The 18,593-nt window shown below is 48.4% G+C and overlaps 1 protein-coding gene across 2 annotated transcripts in view; it reads right to left on the reverse strand.

The window, feature by feature from the left end:
* Positions 1 to 18,593, reverse strand: part of SRPX (sushi repeat containing protein X-linked) — a 118,171-nt gene that overhangs the window by 42,400 nt on the left and 57,178 nt on the right. For both annotated transcript variants that reach the window (XM_004754891.3, XM_004754890.3), the window contains 5 exons: positions 17,382 to 17,558; positions 6,898 to 7,024; positions 3,564 to 3,685; positions 2,693 to 2,872; positions 820 to 953 (listed from right to left, as the gene is read on the reverse strand). In XM_004754891.3, coding sequence (XP_004754948.1) covers positions 820 to 953; positions 2,693 to 2,872; positions 3,564 to 3,685; positions 6,898 to 7,024; positions 17,382 to 17,558 — 740 coding nt within the window. The remainder of the gene's footprint in view (positions 1 to 819; positions 954 to 2,692; positions 2,873 to 3,563; positions 3,686 to 6,897; positions 7,025 to 17,381; positions 17,559 to 18,593) is intronic.

Here is an 18,593-nt window from a genome sequence, read left to right on the forward strand (position 1 = left end):
ATCCTGACTCTTCCGCATTCAGTCATGGTCAGCTCCTGTTATCCCAAACCAGCTTCTGGACAAAATCTAACAAGCTCTAGTTTGATCCTTTCTGTTTCTAATTTCTCCCCCAAAAGACTCTGGTTGCCTCGTTTTTTAGTTATAAAATGTACACAGCTCAGAAGGGCACATTTCCTAGAAAAGTGTGCTTCAAACGTTCAGTTGCTCAGGAATCACCCGGAGGTCTTGTTAAAAAGTAAATTAGACCCCATCGGTCTGAGATGGGGGAGACTTTGCATTTCTAACAAGCTCCCAGGTGATGATGATGACCACACTCTGAGAACCACTGTTCTTACAGAAAGCTGTCACTCTGAGAGGACCTGGCGGGGCGGAGGAGGGGGGTTGTGGTGAGGGAAGCTCCCTGGGGCAGGATCTGGGGCCTGAAGGCCCCTGGACTCCCCTCATCCCTTGAGCCAGCCTCTTGGGCAAACAACAGAATGACGGCCTCCAGCATAGGCATTTCCCGGACAGGTCCACCAAAGAAGACTCTTCTTTGGCTGGCCCTGGGCAGCAGGTCGATTGGGCTTACCGGTCAAGACAAAGAAACCCTATTAGTTGCACAACAACTAGGTTAGCTCTGGGGACTCAATGTTCATCAGGTTATGCCCCAGAGCCAGAAATGAACGGCGGCAGGCCTAAAGCGCCAGTTCCTGGAGGTCCTGGAAAATAGCCAAGGCCCTGAATCTGACCTTGGCCTTTAATGAAATCACTGGGCCCTTCCTGGGAGAGCTCTACCCCCCGCCCCTCCGCACCTGGGCCCGGCTGGCCGTAAGGACTCACCTGCAGCATTCCCAACTGCAGCCTGTAGAGAAGGTTCCGGGCTGTGGGGGCGGACACAATGAGGAGTCTCCTTTTCTCGTAAAACTGATCCAGAAGTGCCGCTGCTGTTCTGACGCCCACGTTGACATTCATGGCTGGGATTAGAAAGGGCCAGATGGATGAGAAACCCCCTACTTATTCTGGCTCAGCATGGCCTGGGATGACACCCAGACCATACACAAACGCGCAAGTAAACCCCAATACAAAGTTCCAGTTGTTTTTTTTTTTAAAGAATTTGAGAGAGAGCGTGTGCTCGTGCCAGTGGGGCGAAGAGGCAAAAGGAGAGGTGGGGGGCAGTGACAGAGAGACTCTCAGGAGGACTTCTCACTGAGCACAGAGCCCGAGGCGGGGCTCGATCCCATGACCATGAGATAATGACCAGTGGTGAAATCAAGAGTAGGCCATGGAACCAACAAGCCACCCAGGCACCCCAGTTGTAAGTGGTTTATTTGGGAGATGGTCCCAAGTAGCACTGGGTTGGGGAATGGGGAGCTATACTGGTTTACTCTTGCTGCTCTCCCAGATCACGATAAATTTAGGGGCTTAACAGGCACAAATTCTCCTACAGCCCCGGCAGTCAGAAGTTTCAAATGGGTTTCACTGGGCCGAAGTCAAAATGTTGCTCCCCACCCCCTGAGGCTCTAGGGAAGAATCTGTTTCCTTGCAGTTTGCAACATTCACAGGTCACCTCCGTCTCCCGGGGTGAGGCCTTTCTTGGCATCTTGGAAGTCAGTAGTCTGGCATCTTTGCCTCCCTCTCTCTCTCTCTCCCCCTCTGCCTCCCTTTTATAAGGACACTTGTGCGAACACTGGGCCCACCTGGAGAATCCAAGATGGCCTCCGCATCTCAAGAATCTTTCTTAATTTCCTCTGCAAAGTCCCTTTTGCCATGTCAGGTCATATATTCATGGGTTCCAGGGATTAGGATGTGTACATCTTGGCTGAGGGGGTGAGGTGGTGGGGGGATGGGCATTACTTTCCCTGCCTCAGGAAGTGAGACAGGGAAAGAAAGAGCTATGTTCTTTCTACTTTAAGATATGAAACTGAAGAACCTTGGGCATTTAGCTGATGGTCTACACGTGTGTGTGTCTCTCTCTCTCTTGCTCAATCCTGCATGGCTGGGATGAAAGGAAAGCATAACCGAAATAAGGAGGAAAGCAAAGTATATAAATAAAAGATATGTCCACAATTTTCTGACTAGTCCAAATTTCACACCATGATCACTACGCAGCCCAATTTATGTTTCCTTGATAATAAGAGTGGACGTGCACTGAGTGCCTGCCCCAGGCCAGGCACTGCTCTATCCCACTGTTCAGTGGATATAACCTCATTTAACCCTTACAACTCAAGTAGTAGGTATTATCTTGCTCATTTGGCATTAGGAGGAAAAGTCCCGAATGCCCAAGGTCTGCGTGACTTTCAAACCAGTGCTGCAAAGTGGGAATTATATTGTCCATACGTAGTAGTGTCCTGGCTTTGCGTAAAATAATAATAAAAAAAAAGACCCTTCCATTTGTAGAAGGGAAGAACACAGGTACCTAAAGCAGACTCTCCTGATTCACACAGTCGCGAACAGTGGGCCCTGGGCTCCCACCTCCAGCTTCTTCCTTAGAGGACGTGAAAGAGAAACTCAAAGATGGACAGAAGCCCAAGGAGGAGGGTGGGTGAGACAGCTGCCCTCGAAATCTGAGGACCGTGTTCACCCGTCCGATGAAGAGGGGTGGCACTGAACCTCTCGAAGTGTATGGAGTGAAATCCTCCCTCCCTCTACTGGAATCCAGAACCCAAGGGTCTTTAGGTTCAGCTGCTGGCGGGAGAGAGGGCTGCACGCATACCTGCACACGTGGGCTCCGTGCCAGACCAGGCCAGGTTGGACTGACAGACTCGGGCAGGGCTGCCCTGCAGCTCATAGCCACCGATGCAGGAGAACTCACAGGTCGCCCCATAATTGTCACCGTCACTGGAGCACTTCATGTAACCATTCTCCGGGGCGTTGAGTTTGCCACAGCGTCGGACTGTAGGGACACAAGGCCAGGGGGCGCTCAGTGCCGAGCTCCCCTCCACAGAGGCCCAGCCCATACCAGCCTGTGAATGAGTGAGGGGGCATAGGACTCTCTGGCCAGTGGGTGGGCCTTGGAATGGTCACCGTTCATGGCAACGAGACCACTGAAATCAAGCGCTCTAGCCTCCTGTGTTACAGAGGAGGAGGCTGAGCCCAGAAGAGTAAAGAGGGTTCGTCATTAGCTGCCCAAACCATGAGGCATAAAATAAATCTTCAAAGTATTTTTTTCAAGGAGAATAAATGTTCTGGAACACCAAGAACATGGACTCCTGGTGGCCCAAATTAGGGGGCTCTCAACTTCCTTTACAGAAGGACTTTCAGGCTTTAGCTGGTCACCCAAGCCCATGGAGGAAAATGTTATCAAAATAATATGCTTCTGGGATAGCCAGCTGTGGGCTCATGCGAGACTAGCTTACTGCTCTCTCGGGCCTCAAATAATCAGCCAGCACTGAACCTCATCCGGATTTGGATTGTGAAATTCCGGCTTTAAGATGGCACCCTTCTCCTCGCCTCATCATCAGAGGCTAATCCGAAGCTGGCAAGTATCCCCGTGGCAGTGGGCATTCACAAAGGTTTCCTGCTGGAGGGCCGATTTCATTTTACTCTTGTAAAGAGAGGAAAAAGCCAAGAAGCAGTAATCTTACCTCGTACTTTAACTCGAAATTTGCAAGTGCCCTTGTTCTCAGCTCTGTCATAGACTGTGTACTGGATCTTGTGGTCTCCTTCTGGAAAATTCGAGCCTGGGGGGAGGCCTTTTAGAATAACACTTAAAAGGGGAGAAAAAAACAGGAACATCAAACATGGTCATTAAAGGCCTAACAACAATTAGGTCATCATAGGCACTAACTGGATGTGGAGATACTGAGGGGCAGCCTTTAGGTCAGGTTTGACTAGAACAAAGATTTCTTTTTTTTTTTATATTTTATTTATTCATTTATTTGAGAGAGAGAGAGCACAAGCAAGCAGAGAGAGGAGGAAGCAGGCTCCCCGCTGAGCAGAGAGCTCGACGCGGGGCTCGATCCCAGGACCCTGAGACCATGACCTGAGCCGAAGGCAGAGGCTTTAACCCACTGAGCCACCCAGGCACCCCTAGAACAAAGATTTCTTGAAGAACACAGCTTTTCCTGAGCTTTATTCTGCTTTGGAAGAGAAGTCTGAGACCAGAACATGGAAGTCCCCAATTCCTGGAAAGTATGGATCCATTTTTCTCACTGGAGGATAGAAGAGAAGATGGCAGAGGCTGAGAAGCCAGGGCCCCAAGTCTTCTTCCCGCCCAACTTTGTTCCAAGGAGAACCGTAAACTGCCTCACTTTGGGAAGGATGAACAAATTTTCTGTGAGGAAAACCATTTGAGGGTATAGTCCAAGCAGCCATTGGCGATTTGGGTTTACAGGGGGGTGCTAGAATTAGCTCTAGTTTTTTTTCTCTCTGGCCCAGTGTGGAGATCTTTCCTGAGCAAAAGGCAAGTTTATTGTGATTCCTTGATTATCCTAATGTAGTAGTAGTAGTATTAGTAATAGTTCTTTGCACGTACATAAACACTATATACACATTTTAGGCATGGTTCTAGGTATTTTACACATACTGGTTTCTTTAATCCTCCACACAATCCCATGAGATAGGAATTATTATTTCCATTTCACAGAGAAATTGAGGCACCAAAAGCTTAGGAAACTTGCCCAAGATCACACGGCTAGGATGACTAGCATCTTTCTTCTTGGCTGTCTGATGAGAGCACCAGTAGTTTCGGACAGCATGATCAAATACCAGGCTGATGGGTTGGTTTCCCAACAGATACTTAATTTGCCTTCTCACTACAGTTCTTAGCAATGATGAGAATATTTGCTAAGAACGCAAGTGTGCCAGAGCCTTCCACAGAGGTGGTACGGTGTGTGCTTGTAAGGTATGAACTGAAGCATGGTTAAAATGCAGATAACCCTGAGAGGAATCAGGCTTCAAATATGGGTGGTTGCTGACTTCTCGGAGACTCCGTTTTCATCAGTGGCCTGCACATTAACAGCCATGAGGAGTAACTAAGGCAACTCACAGGAAGCACCTGCTTTGGAGACGCACTTGCTCTCCAGAACCTTCCCTCTCAGAAGGGGACCATAGAACAGTAGCTTGTACGAGAGACAGGCCGGAGAAGCAAGGAGCCCAAGTGAGAGCTGAAAAGGTGACGAGACAGCCTTCTCAGAATTCCTTGTTCTGTCTGGAGTGTGTTCCCCGCAGCCTCCTGCTCCAAGCCTCTGCTGGTTCGGGCTATAGAAGTCTAGAAGCAGACAGCTGCTTGGAACGGAAGGCTGGGGGCTACTAAGATAGTCTTTGAAACAGTCACGTTTCTAACCATAACACACAGGCGACCCATAAAGATGCCAAGGTCTATATCCGTGCTAGACAAACACAGTCATCTGGTGACCCATTACTTGGTGTTTATTATGCAGGATTTCAAGAGCAACCGTAGTTGTCAAGATCTCGGAACCTATTATAGGCTAGGGCATAGACCAGGCATTGTTCTAGGCCCCAAAGTTCCAAGATCAATAAAAACCAACCCCTGTTTATATCAACTGTGACTTACTCTTTAATCCCAATTGCCTAAAATTTCTCCTTAGAGGTTTGTGACATGTAGATATGACAGCAAGTATATAATTTTCTTAATACTCAAGGAGTAACTTGTAACTTGTAACTCCTTTAAGCAGTTACAAGGAGGCACACAGTCAGTAAGATTATTTAAGCTAAATGGTGTACTGGGAGAAATGATCAGGATGTAGGAACAAAATGTCTTGCTCGGGGTGAAAGACTCAACATCTTCCCTGTAAAAGATGTTTTCTTATTGCCCATAATTGCCTGGGTCGGATTTTAACAAGGGCTGCCTTGCTGTGTAGTTCAGAGGGGCGGCGAATCAGAGGTATCTTGTCTGCAGGTGCACACTCAGTGGGTTGGTCTGACAGGGCCATGAACTTGAAGGCAGGGATGTGAACATGCCGACATGAAATAGTGGCCTCTAGGGACAATGAAGGCCAAGCAGATCGCTGCAGGGGTACAGGCCCAGGTGCTAGATTAGAACAATATTTAGCCAAACTTTCACAAAGGGAATCATGCATTTTTAAAAGCATTCTGGAGTTATGTCAAACTATTCACCCAGCTGTTCGTGGGGCATGGTGTTGGGGTAGAGAAGAAGGTAGAAGCAAGCTTCTCTTTTTTTCTTATAAGCTTTCTCTGTAAGTGTTTAATGTAGTCACAAGTTTAAAGATTTATTTATTTACTTTAGAGAGAGTGGGCGGGGGAGGTGAGGAGGGAGAGAGGGTCTCAGGCAGTCTCCCCACTGAGCACGGAGCATGTGGGCTCCATCCCGTGACCTGAGCCAAAACCAAGAGTTGAATGCTCAGCTGACTGTGCCACCCAGGAACCCCTATTGTAGTCCCAAGTTTAAAAAAATAGACTAAGAATCAAGTTTTTAAAAAAGCAGTTGCAAAAAACAAGGGCTAGAAAGGTCTGCCTTAAACCGTATTCACAGAACACCAGGGAGGTAGGTGATGGCTTAGTAAGGCCTGGGGGCTACAGTAGGAGCACCCTGGGCAGGCAGTGGGGGTGGTTCTATCCCAGAGTGAACCAGTTGGTTTCCTCTTCCTCCTCCTGTCCCTCTTCTTCCCACCACCCCTTCTTCCCTTCTCTCCCTTGACAAATACTGACCGAGTCCCAGCTCTGTGCTCAGCATGGTTCTGGGCATTCAGGGTCTGGCAGTAAACGTGCTATGGTGGAGACAGGCAAGACACAAGGACAGAAGTGAAATATACAGGAGGTCAGGTGCTGAAGATGACGAGGGAGAAAAACGCAGCCCGAATGAGGGACTTGCTGAAGGAGCGCCACAGTGACTCTGTGCGCATCAATGGACCTGCACAGATACACTTTCCCACTCTGGCTCATTAAATGTCTCTCAGAAAAGAAGCAACAGCCTCCTCACTGCCAAGTTGTACTTACTCAGTTAGGATGCCATCCGCTGTGTCTCTTCCTTCCGGGGTGTCCCAGGACACCCGGACCGTCAGCTTATTGGGTTCAGCGATGCGTTCCTTCACACTCGGGCACTTGATTCTAGGAGGTTCCATATCTGAAAATATAACCAGAAGATTCTCACCATCATCAAGAAATATCTTGTCCACGGGGGGTACAACACCCAGCATCTGACATGCCCACAGCTCTAGGCGCTCCCCATTTTTGAAGGGTTTAGTTCACCCCACTGTATTTTTCTTCCCGCCATTCATCCTGCCCCTTCTCTCATCCTGAGTTCAGAAGATGGCTGGAGAACTCCTACATGCACGACTAAACCTGGCCGGGCAAGGCAGCTTTCGGGGTAATTCATTAGCTCTGGCAACTTCTCCCTGGACTTCTAGACTTCGCTTACTGACTTCACAGCACTTCAGCCCTCCGAGCTAGAAGTCATTCAGGCACAGGGAATCCCTCTTCCTTTAAAGGCAGCATCAGAGATGATCAGAAAAGGGAACCTTAGCTGTCTTCTACTTTGATTCAGCTCAAGGCAACACAACTCTACTGAAGGCTGCCTATCCAAGGCATCATTCCAACTGCTGTGTCATGGGCTGCTCAAGCGTTTACGGTCTATTGGGGCGGACTATTGTCACCATACACAAAATAGAACATGAGGCAAATGACAGCATGGCCCCAGGTGAGGTAAAAGTAAATGGGATGGAAGTTTCAAGGAAAAACCCAATGCTCTGTTTTACAGATGTGGAAACTGAGGCTCAGAAAGTTTAAGTGATTTATTTAAGGCCAGGCATGTAGACAGTGATAGTGTGGATTATAACCCAAGCCCAAGCCTTTACTCCTGGAACAAGCTCTCTCTCTCTCTCCTCTGGCGATGTCCATTCCCAACTGCTCGGTATCTTACAACAAACAGTGGTCTGTCTGGATCCACTGTGCCCTCCACCTGCCACAGGACCACACCTATGGTTTTGTTTCTGGGGATAGCAGTTTTGCCTTGGCTCTGGCCCTCCAAAGGGCCCCCGAGTAGCTTCTCGAGTAGTGTCTCCACCTGGTAAAAGATCTTCTGCTTCCTCAGTATCAGGGATGGGTTGATAATGAGGGCTAGAAGTAAATGAGATGTCAATCCTCACTGGGTTGGATTTCATTTTGTTATAGCTAAAGTGAAGTCACAAGAAGGCGAGGGAGCTTCAGACTTTTGTAAATTCCACTTGATTCCGAACAGGTAGAGAATGTATTTAAAGATGGCCTAGGAGGCGCCCAGGTGGCCCAGTTTGTTCAACACCTGCCTTCAGCTCAGGTCACGATCTCAGAGTCCTGGGATCGAGCCCCCTGTCAGTCTCCCTGCTCAGCGGGGAGTCTGCTTCTCCCTCTCCCTCTACCCCTCCCTCCAACTCATGTGTACTCTCTCCCTCTCTCTCAAATAAATAAATAAATCTTAAAAAAAAAAAAGATGGCCTAGCAAGTCAACATTTAGATACACATTGCTTTCCATGTCAACTGGTAATTATTTAAATGCCGTTATGCTACAACCTGAATGAAAATAAAAGATCATTTGGTTCTGAATCACAAACACCACGTAATCTTCATACTTTCTCCTACATCTTGTTGAAAAACTTCTCATTTTATTTAGGGTCTGAAATTTTGAATAATTTGCTAAACGGTTTTGTCTTCAGCTATCCAAATTCAGATGCATTCTATGCCATGCATCGAGAGAGTGTGAATTTACAAACCTTGATACACTAATCCCCAATCGAGTCACTACCATATACTATGGCATCTAAGTTAAAATCCATTGTGAGATGTGTCCCAATTTCAGGGGTATTAAAACATACCATGATATGCCTCTCAAAATTGATAAAGTACACACATGTTCTGATGAAATGGAACACGCTTTAAATGCATTCAACGTGTCTATTTTCATTTGCTAAGTTTAAAAAAAAAATCCGGGGCATCTGGGTGGCTCAGTGGGTCAAAGCCTCTGCCTTCGGCTCAGGTCAGGATCCCAGAGTCCTGGGATCGAGCCCCACATCAGGCTCTTTGCTCCCCTGGGAGCTTGCTTCCCCCCGCCCCCGCCTGCCTCTCTGCCTACTTGTGACCTCTCTCTGTCAAATAAACAAAATCCTTAAAAAAAATACAAAATAATCCTTTTGTTTTTGTGACAAGAAGGGGACATTAGACATACACATATAATTGAGATGACTGTTTCACAGCTGTGTGTGAATCACAAAGATGAGTATACGACACCTGCCCCCTGCTGGTCAATTCTAGCTGGCTCGCTCATCATGGAAAGCATATATATATATATATATGTATGTATGTATGTATTTTATTTTATTTAAAATAAAAGGGGAGAGGTTGAGGGCAGGAGACAGATTTCTTTTTTTTTTTTTAAAGATTTTATTTATTTATTTTACAGAGAGAAATCACAAGTAGGCAGAGAGGCAGGCAGAGAGAGAGAGAGGAGGAAGCAGGCTCCCTGCTGAGCAGAGAGCCCGATGCGGGACTCGATCCCAGGACCCTGAGATCATGACCTGAGCCGAAGGCAGCGGCTTAACCACTGAGCCACCCAGGCGCCCAGGAGACAGATTTCAATGCAAAATTACAGTGTTCCCATATTTTCTTGGGGTGACATCGTCCAAGCGAAGAGATACTCCTACTCTCTGCGTCATGCAGCTAAACATCTGAATCATGTACTGGGTTTTCTCTATCCAACCACGTGTGCGGACATTGTGAGCTAACATGCTCCAAATCAGGTTATCTGGGTGAAGGCTCTCAGAGCTTCCCAAAGCCAGCTTGGGTCCGCCTAACAATGATCAGCCGAAACTGGCCTAGTTTTTCAGAATCCATGCTCTTCCAAAGTAGAAACAAGGAGAAAAAAAACCCAATCATTAGAAATAACAGCTAAGGGGCACCTGGGTGGCTCAGTGGGTTAAAGCCTCTGCCTTCTGCTCAGGTCATGATCCCAGGGTCCTGGGATCAAGCCCCGCATCGGGCTCTCTGCTCAGCAGGGAGCCTGCTTCCTCCTCTCTCTCTGCCTGCCTCTCTGCCTACTTGTGACGCCTGGGTGGCTCAGTGGGTTAAAGCCTCTGCCTTCTGCTCAGGTCATGATCCCAGGGTCCTGGGATCAAGCCCCGCATCGGGCTCTCTGCTCAGCAGGGAGCCTGCTTCCTCCTCTCTCTCTGCCTGCCTCTCTGCCTACTTGTGACCTCTGTCTGTTAAATAAATAAAATCTTTAAAAAAAAATAACAACTAATATATGCTGCACCATCCCGCCTGCCTGCCCCAGGCTGAGTACTCGGCCTGCACTATTTCATTCTCCCGTCTGCCCATTGATGGAGTGTTGTTAGGACCATCCTCATTTGTACCCTGGGAAGTGTTTCCTCTTGTGGAATTTCTCGTGGTCTGGGATTTTAAGATATGATCACATGTTTTTTTTTAATTTTCATACTAAGCCGAACACTTCTGTGTGTCTGCCTGCCAATGACCTCATAGTGTCCTCCAACATGGACATTCTTTTCAGGTCACCTGCTACAGCTGTGCCCTGAATCCAAGAAAAGCAGGTTCAGTTGCACCCTCACTTTCAGCCGACGAGACCAGCTGGCCTGCCCTTCTTCAGCAGATGTTCCAGAAACCTAAGCCTATTATTACCCAGCCATGGCCATCATTGCTTTTTATAAGTGATCATAAATTTCCATGAATGAATTGAATAAAGTTACTATAGAAACATAATTATAATTCCCTGCTGAGTCAGGATGCCCACAGAGCCAGTTATTGTGTAGAAACCCTGGCCTCTGCATTCAGGGGAGACATCTCACCAACTGTGTCCCTCCCCTGTGCTCTAGTCACCTCTCTGCATATGCAATACCGGAAACAAGGGGCGCTTGTGTGGCTCAGTCTGTTAAGCATCTGCCTTCAGCTCTGGTCATGGTCCCCGAGTCCTGGGATCTAGCCCCTTGTGGGCCTCCCTGCTCAGTGGGGAGTCTGCTTCTCCCTCTCCCTCTGCCCCTCATCCCCCCACTCCTGCTTTCTCTCCAATTCTTTATATATAAATATAGATACAGATATCAGAAACAAATATATTTCACTCTATCAACTACTGTTTATCTGGCAAGCTTGGGAATCCTCAAAACATCTCACCAGGTGGGCAGTAGAAATAAGAAAGAAGTTCAAAAGGGTAATGTCCTGGCCAACAGGTAACAAGAAAAAAAAAAAAAGCCTTTTAAACTAAGGCTATAAATTAACTGCGTGGTAAAACGTTTCCTCAAAGAGTAGAAGATTTCCACTGGAGATCTGTGTTTGGAGATGACTGCTAGATGTGTGATTAACAGGTGCTTCACAATAGGCCAGTTACTGGTATCTGAGACTGAATGACCTGGGGCGGGGGGGTCTTCTTTCTGCCTCATTCTAAGGCAGGATGCTATTCTTACCCCAAGTCAAGGGCTGCCCCACTCCTCACAAGGCGCAGACTCCATTCAGCGCCCATTTCCTGACTTCCTACATACCCCAAGCAAACTGGCTTTCTACCTGCTGCTACTCTCATTTCTTCTATCCCTTGACCTGTCACGCCAACTTGGTCTCACCCTCTACAGTCAATGGGCAGGGACTTGGTGGTGGATCCCCCAGTCTCTGATCCCTCTTCTTTAATAGCAAAAGAACTGCCTGGACCTTTCATCTTCCGGAATATAAAGACTACATTTCCCAGCCGCCCTTGAAGTTAGGCGTGGCCATGTGATGCGTTCCACCAAAGGGCTGTGAGGAAAAGTGACATGGGCAGTTTCTGGGCTGTGCTGTTAAAAGGGGTGGGCGGAGCATACCCTTTCCTTTTTTCCTGTGTCCTCTAGTCCTCTACCCTGGTTTGAAAGTGGATGTGTGGGAGAGCGAGAGCAGTCATCTTAGCCTGAACAGCAAGTGAGGGATTGGGCCTATGACATGGCCCAGGGCTGCTTAAGCACAAATATTTATATAAGAATAGAATTGCTGGCTCATTTGAAGCATTATGATTTTGGCCTTGTTAATAGTACCTGAACTGGTATATGAACAATCACGCCAGTTTTTTTCAAACTACTCTGTAGAGCATCTTGTATGGCATCTTCAAGATGTATTTCATTAATGACTTTCAAGCACTGATTTTGAACAAAGGATATTGTGGTGAATTTCGTGCAAAGGTGGCTCATAATCCCCTTATATACATGCAGTACCTCCTACCAAGAGGTAGAGTCGAATTTTCATCCCTTTGAATCTGTGCCAGCCTCGTGACTCACTTTGACTAACAGAACATGAAGTAACGCTATGCCCGTCCTCAGTCTGGGCCCTTCAAGAGTCTGGCACCTTCCACTTTTGCTGTCTTCTAAGGAAGACAGCTGACATCTATGGAAATCCAATTATCTTATTGGAGAGGCCATGTGAGGAGAATAAGAAATTATGAAAGGAGAGATAGACTCAGCCAAACCCCAGCCAGCAGAGCCAACTGAGGTTCCAGACTTGTGAATGAAGCCATCTTGGATCCTCTGACCCCAACCATCATCTCAGCCATTAGCATGTGGAACAGAGTTGAGCTGTCTCCACTGAGCTCTGCCCAAATTTCTGACCCAAAAACCAGGAGCAAAAGAACATGGTCATTTGGAGCCACTGGATTTTGGGCTGTCTGTTATATAGCAATAGCTTACTGATACAGATATAAAATAGTTTGAGGTTGGTGACAGAGGAAGCCACTTCATGGGACACAGGAAGACACTGACTGCCAAAGGCAAAACAAACCTGGACACTGAGAACTTGCCCAACTGTTTGCTTCCCCCAGCCAGAGTATAATCTTTGTGGATGTCTCTGGGAAGTGGTTCCGATTCTTTGGTATCGTGGAAAGTATCAGAAGATTTTCCCCACTGGACGAAAGAGGCAAGAGTGAAAGCAATTACTTCCACAGTGAAAAGTCACCATCCTCACCAGAGAGACGCCCAACCGAAGAGTGGCTGGTGGTGTGTTTCTATTAGAGATGGCCACCAGAAGGTTACATGTTCACTTTGGACTAAGAAATCAGGCCAGGGAAAAAGTGCACCACTATCTCCATCAACCCAGCTGTTTCGAAGCTGACATTAGCTTCCTGAAAGTTTGCAGAAGGATGTGTATTTGTTGACCCAGGAGAGATTTGGTATAATTTAAGATCCACAACGACACACTGATAGGTTCATTCTTAGCCCCATAATGTTTGCATCTTCAAGGAATCTCTGGAAATAAGGCAGGGCAGCCCAGCAAACTTCCCTGTGCATCAGCGGGTGAGCCCAGCTGTCAGACAGTTGAGAAGCCAGTAGAACATTCCATCACTGTGCATGGGTATCTGCAATCTCAGAGAATTTTTTATTCCAGAATCTCATCTGTGCTAACTCTCTTGATCTATTCTACTCTGGAGGCAACACAAAACAAGCAGGGAGCAGTGCCAGAAACCTACTCAGTTTGTACATGGTCCTTTGTTAATACAGCTAACTGGGGCTCTTTGCATGTCAAAAGACACCCGCTGGGTTCTCATTATCTGTGGTTTTTAGACTTTCTTTAATGTTTTCCTCTTTTGGCCCAGGAAATAGGGTTGGTCTACAGGAGAAATCACGTGTCAACTCAAAATCTGGTTTCTAGATGAGGACTTATAATTCTCACTGTCCATTGTTCTATCTAACTGCCAGTGCAACCCAAAATAACTACAAATGGAAAGAAAGAAAAAACATCCCCTAAAACAATAGCTGTTTCATTCCAAGGTTTTCTTTTTATATATATCAATGGCTGTTGTGGCTCTTCAAATACTTTACCCTCCTGCGACTGCAGTACAACTCTTCCCCTGCCCTGACTTCTTTCTATATCTGTTTCGGAAATAACCATGGGTTTGAATCCAGTGCCAGCGTGTGGTCTGCAGGAGAGAATTAATTTTAACTGCTGGCACTTTTGAATTAGCCAGACCACAGGACTGACCGCCTCAGCGTCAAAAGAGAGCTGAGAGTTCGCTCTTCCCTCTGGGTCTGGAGGAGAGTTGGGATGATTTTCTCAGCACTCAGCAAAGTTCTGGCCAAGATGCAGTGCTAGAAGTTGTGTGGAAATTTGGGAACTACTCAGCCACCATGTGTCAGCATCTAAAATAGGCTGAGGCTCTGGTTTATGCTCAAGGACCCCCTAGCCTTGCCAACACACCCACAAAGTGATTAAACTAATGTCATGCATTTAAAGCCAAAAGAGTCAAGGACATCCCTAGTGTCACGTTCACTGGGGATGGCCTCCAGCTTATTGTTGTCTTACTGGAAAAGAACTGCCTGCTTGCACTGTCCCTTTGTCTCCTTTTCCTGGGAACTCTATGCGCTCCTGTGGCTCACGGGTCCCCCCTTTTCTCCCTCCCCGACCCCCACTGTAGGCACAAGATCCTCTCCCACCTCTGCAGCATGCCTGAGACTTGCTCTGGCAAACTCTAAGATAAATCCCCCGAAATTGGGGTTTGTTGCTTAGTTCTTTCTCCCTCTGGGAAGGTTCCAGCCCCATCTGGTCCAGCTTAAGCCATGCCTGTTGCTTTTTGAGAACAATCAGCACGTTCTTTCCACGACTGCACACGATCTGGACACCTGAACAGTGTGATCCCAAGAGGAGTCGTCACCAATGCTTGCCTCCAGAAAGATTCTCAAGCATCTCTTCTCCTCCTGTCCACCTCTGTCCTTTCCCACGCAAGAGAGGAGAGCTGAGAAAATCTGAGTGGTGGTTCTGAGGCGCTAGCTTGCACACACACCAAGTCATGGGGGAGACACTGAAAGTGGCATCTGGGAGGAGCCCTTGACCCGAACCTCTGGCCTTGGGCCCCATTCTCCCTGCGCCGCATGAGTAGGACTGCGTGGCCCTCTGCCCACTGAGAACTATGGTGAGTCCAGGCCAGGGGCCAAAGCCTCAGAGAAAAAGTTACTGAGGCCAACAATCCCTTGGTGTTTAGGTTTTCTATAATCTCCCCGTTCCTGCCCGCACTGAAAGTCTCAAAATTCTATTTCCTAGACTCCTCCTGCCAGCTGGACGCCAGGCAGGTTTGCCCACAGGAGGCACCGTCCTGGGAACGGAAGGCCATTATGCTTCTGGTGCGAACTTCTGAGAGGGCTTCCTGGGCTCCTGAGCCATCGGCCAATGTTTGCTTCTCCAGCCCTCAGTCGGCACGGCTTTCTGCTGTAACTCATCTCGGGTAATAGTGTTTTTCCTCTTTTGTTCCTCTGGCTCTTTTTAGATTTTTTTTTTTTTAACCCATTCTCTATAGGAAATTCTCCTCTGTTCGGAGTACCTAGTGTGGTGTCTGTTTTCCCAATTACCCACCAAGACAAACTCCTACCTACGTCCTATAGAGAGAGAAGCCTTGAGTAAACCTGAGTCAGCAATCGGAGTTTCTTTGAACGGGTTGCTTGCGTCAAACGGATACTAGGTGAGGTCCAGGCTGTAGCTTGGACAGAACGGGGTTTTCTGTCACACCCTGGGCAAGGTCCCTTGGCTACAGCTCTGTCCCCATGTAACTGCAGAGTGAAAAAGGCTGCCAGGGAGGACCGTGGACAGCAGCGTTCTCACAACGACACCGCTGGGACTGACCTAGAGGAGTTGCTGTTGTTTCTGCCCCCAGGAGGCATCAATCTCTGCCCCCCCGCGCCCCAAAGCATATGCCCCCAAACAATGAGCACTCAGAAAGGAGACCTTGGGGTAAAGCACATCAGCAGACTGAGCTGACTGGTTCTCAGGAGGATGGTCAGATCCCAGCAGCACAGGAGCCAGCCTCATAGGGCCTGTGGCCTTAGCTTAGTGCCAGAGCTGTCTCTGGATTCAGGGACTTTGGGCCCAAGAACCTGGAGCCACAGGCTTGGTTCTATGCAACCTTGAGTAAGACAGGTGACCTCTTATCCCTCATCTGCAGACTAGAGGAAGGGAGTAGAATGTTCTGGAAGGCTGGGTCCTGGCAGCTCTAAAAGTTTATGAGTAAACGATCCTCTGGCATGGTAGTTCTCAACCACGTGGAGGGAGGTTTGGAAAAATACCAGAGCCCCAGTGATTCAGATTTAAATAGAAGCCAGAGTTGAAAACCACTGTCCTAGAGCAGTCTCCCTCAGTGTTTAAAGGGCACAGGAATCCCCCGGGGAGTTTATTAAAATGTGGATTTTGATCTGCCAGGTTTGGGATGGGTCACACCATGCAACATTTCTAATAAGCCTCCTGCTGGTGCTAATGCTGCTGGTCCAAGGGCACAATTTGGAGAATGAAGGTATTAAAGTTCTGCCCAAATTTGATATTCTAAGGCAGGCTCTCAAACTGCAGAGCATCAGAATCCCCTGAAGGGCCTGAGAAAATGCCAGCTGCTAGACCCCACTTTGGACCTGCTGAATCTGCATTTTCACCAGCATATCCAGGTGATTTGATGCACTTTAAAGTTTGAGAAGTACTGTCTTCTATCAGTGGCTCTCTTGAAGCCCTCTCAGAATGCCCAGAATGCGTGGGGGTAGGCTGCTCCTTAAAGCACACAGTGCTGGGCCCCTTCCCCAGAGCCTCTGATTCAGCAGATCTGTAATGAGGCTAAGAATTTGTATTTCTAAAGGGTTCTCAAGGCTGCTGCACGCTCCCAGGACCACACCGTAAGAACCATTTCTCAACAAACCCTGAGTCAGGTAACATTTCCAAATCCCAGCTTAGGGGCGCCTGGGTGGCTCAGTGTGTTAGAGCCTCTGCCTTCGGCTCAGGTCATGATCCCAGGGTCCTGGGATCGAGCCCCGCATCGGGCTCTCTGCTCTGTGGGGAGCCTGCTTCCCCCTCTTCTCTCTGCCTGCCTCTCTGCCTACTTGTGATATCTGCCAAATCCCAGCTTAGCACACGGAATACTTGCTGACCACAATCATCAACAACAAATGAACTCCAGCTCAGCTGAAAGGCACATAGGTGTTCTCTGCGGGGCGGTCTGGCAAATGTCAATGACTCTGCTCAGTGCCACAGGCAGATCCCTGGACGGAGGCAGCCCTCTGCCAGTCTGCAGAGGCCTCATTAGCAAACCGAGAAAGAAACAAAAGTCGGACGAAGCTACGGGCTATCAGGTCCGCTCCAAGTTACAGACTGATGTTAGGTCTGGGCTAAAGGCCTAAGAAGTAGGGAGGAAGAGAGCTTCAGAAATCAAAGCTGGGGGGCACCTGGGTGGCTCAGTGGGTTAAACCTCTGCCTTTGGCTCGGGTCATGATCTCAGGGTCCTGGGATCGAGTCCCATATCGGGCTCTCTGCTCAGCGGGGAGCCTGCTTCCCCCCTTCTCTCTCTCTGCCTCTCTGCCTACTTGTGATTTCTCTGTCAAATTAATAAATAAAATCTTAAAAAAAAAAAAAAGAAATCAAAGCTGGGTCATCCGGGGTGTTGATGCTTCCTTTAAAATCCACTACACACGCACACACACCTTGCTCCTCCCAAAGTATGTGCCCCCTAATGAATGGTATTTTCTTACCAACACAGGAGGCTGGGCGGCCACTCCAGGCCTTGTTGTCCATACACGTGACAGTCCGCTCCCCTTTCAACGTGTACCCTGGCGAGCAGTAGTACTCACACCGGGAGTTAAAGTAGGCGCCATCTACGCACTTAAACCCTCCATTCGCCGGCATGGCCAGGGTGGGACACCGCTTTTCTGAAAAAGAGAAAACCGGATACTCAGAGCTTCTTAGTTTTTGTCCGTAGTCTTTCAGAGTCCAGAAATGCTGAAAACACAGTGAGTGCCAAGTCAACTGAAAGACAATGGACAGAATCCGAGAAACAAAGGGGTGGCTGCGTGCCACACAGAAGGGGCCCACTGTTTCCTATGGGACCTGCTTGGCTTGGCATCCCAGCTGAGCCACTGTTTTAGGTTGGGTCCCTCAGAAGCAGACCCTGAGATGTGGATTTGTGTGCAAGTGATTTAGTTAGAAAGGGCTCCCAAGGGAGACCAGTGAGGGATGAAGAAGATAGGCCAGGGGAGGGAAGGTGCCCCGGCAGGGGAAGTCCCAGAGTTTGGCCTGCCTCCAGGCAAGGAAACTGGGCTTCCCTAATCCTTTACCAGTCAGTCCTGGACAGCTACGCGCCCAGTGGGGATGCTCCCTCTCTGCCTCAAAAAAGGCCCAGTCCTGTAGGAACAGGGCCTCAGAGTCTACCATATATTCACGGTTACTGTGCATAGTGCACATGGGCTGAGACACATGGCTGCAGTATCGGCCCCCCATCAGTAGACTTGTTGCAAAAACTGGACACAGGGCAGATGCTTGGCATACAATACGTGCTCAATAAATGGTGTCTGGTTTGAATCACAATGGCATCTCATAGGTGCTTCAACAATGTTGGGCCTCTTGGAGTGGCCTGAATGAGAGGTGATTTTTCCTCAAGCTGGATGTCCACCCCTGAAATGCTCTCCTATCTTCTTTGTCCGCCGAGGCACAGTTGCTTTCCCAGGATAGTGTTCTGCAGTCACTCGCCCTGCCTCCTGAAGCTCCATCCCTCAGGAGAACACTTCCAGACTGTCCCTAGGGACACAAGTCGGTGACTTCTCCCTTCCTGGTGCTTCTGGTGCGATGTGTGTCTCTCCCCTGCTCTCTGCTGCTACTCGGAGACCTTTGACAGCAGAGCATGTGTGTGTTTTGTTTCTAGATCCCCAGCACACTTCCAGGGGCTGGCTAGCATGTCCTGAACAAAC

Source organism: Mustela putorius, unplaced genomic scaffold (genome assembly GCF_011764305.1).
Source record: "Mustela putorius furo isolate JIRA1106 unplaced genomic scaffold, ASM1176430v1.1 tig00003836_pilon_pilon_pilon, whole genome shotgun sequence".
Lineage (NCBI taxonomy): Eukaryota > Metazoa > Chordata > Mammalia > Carnivora > Mustelidae > Mustela > Mustela putorius.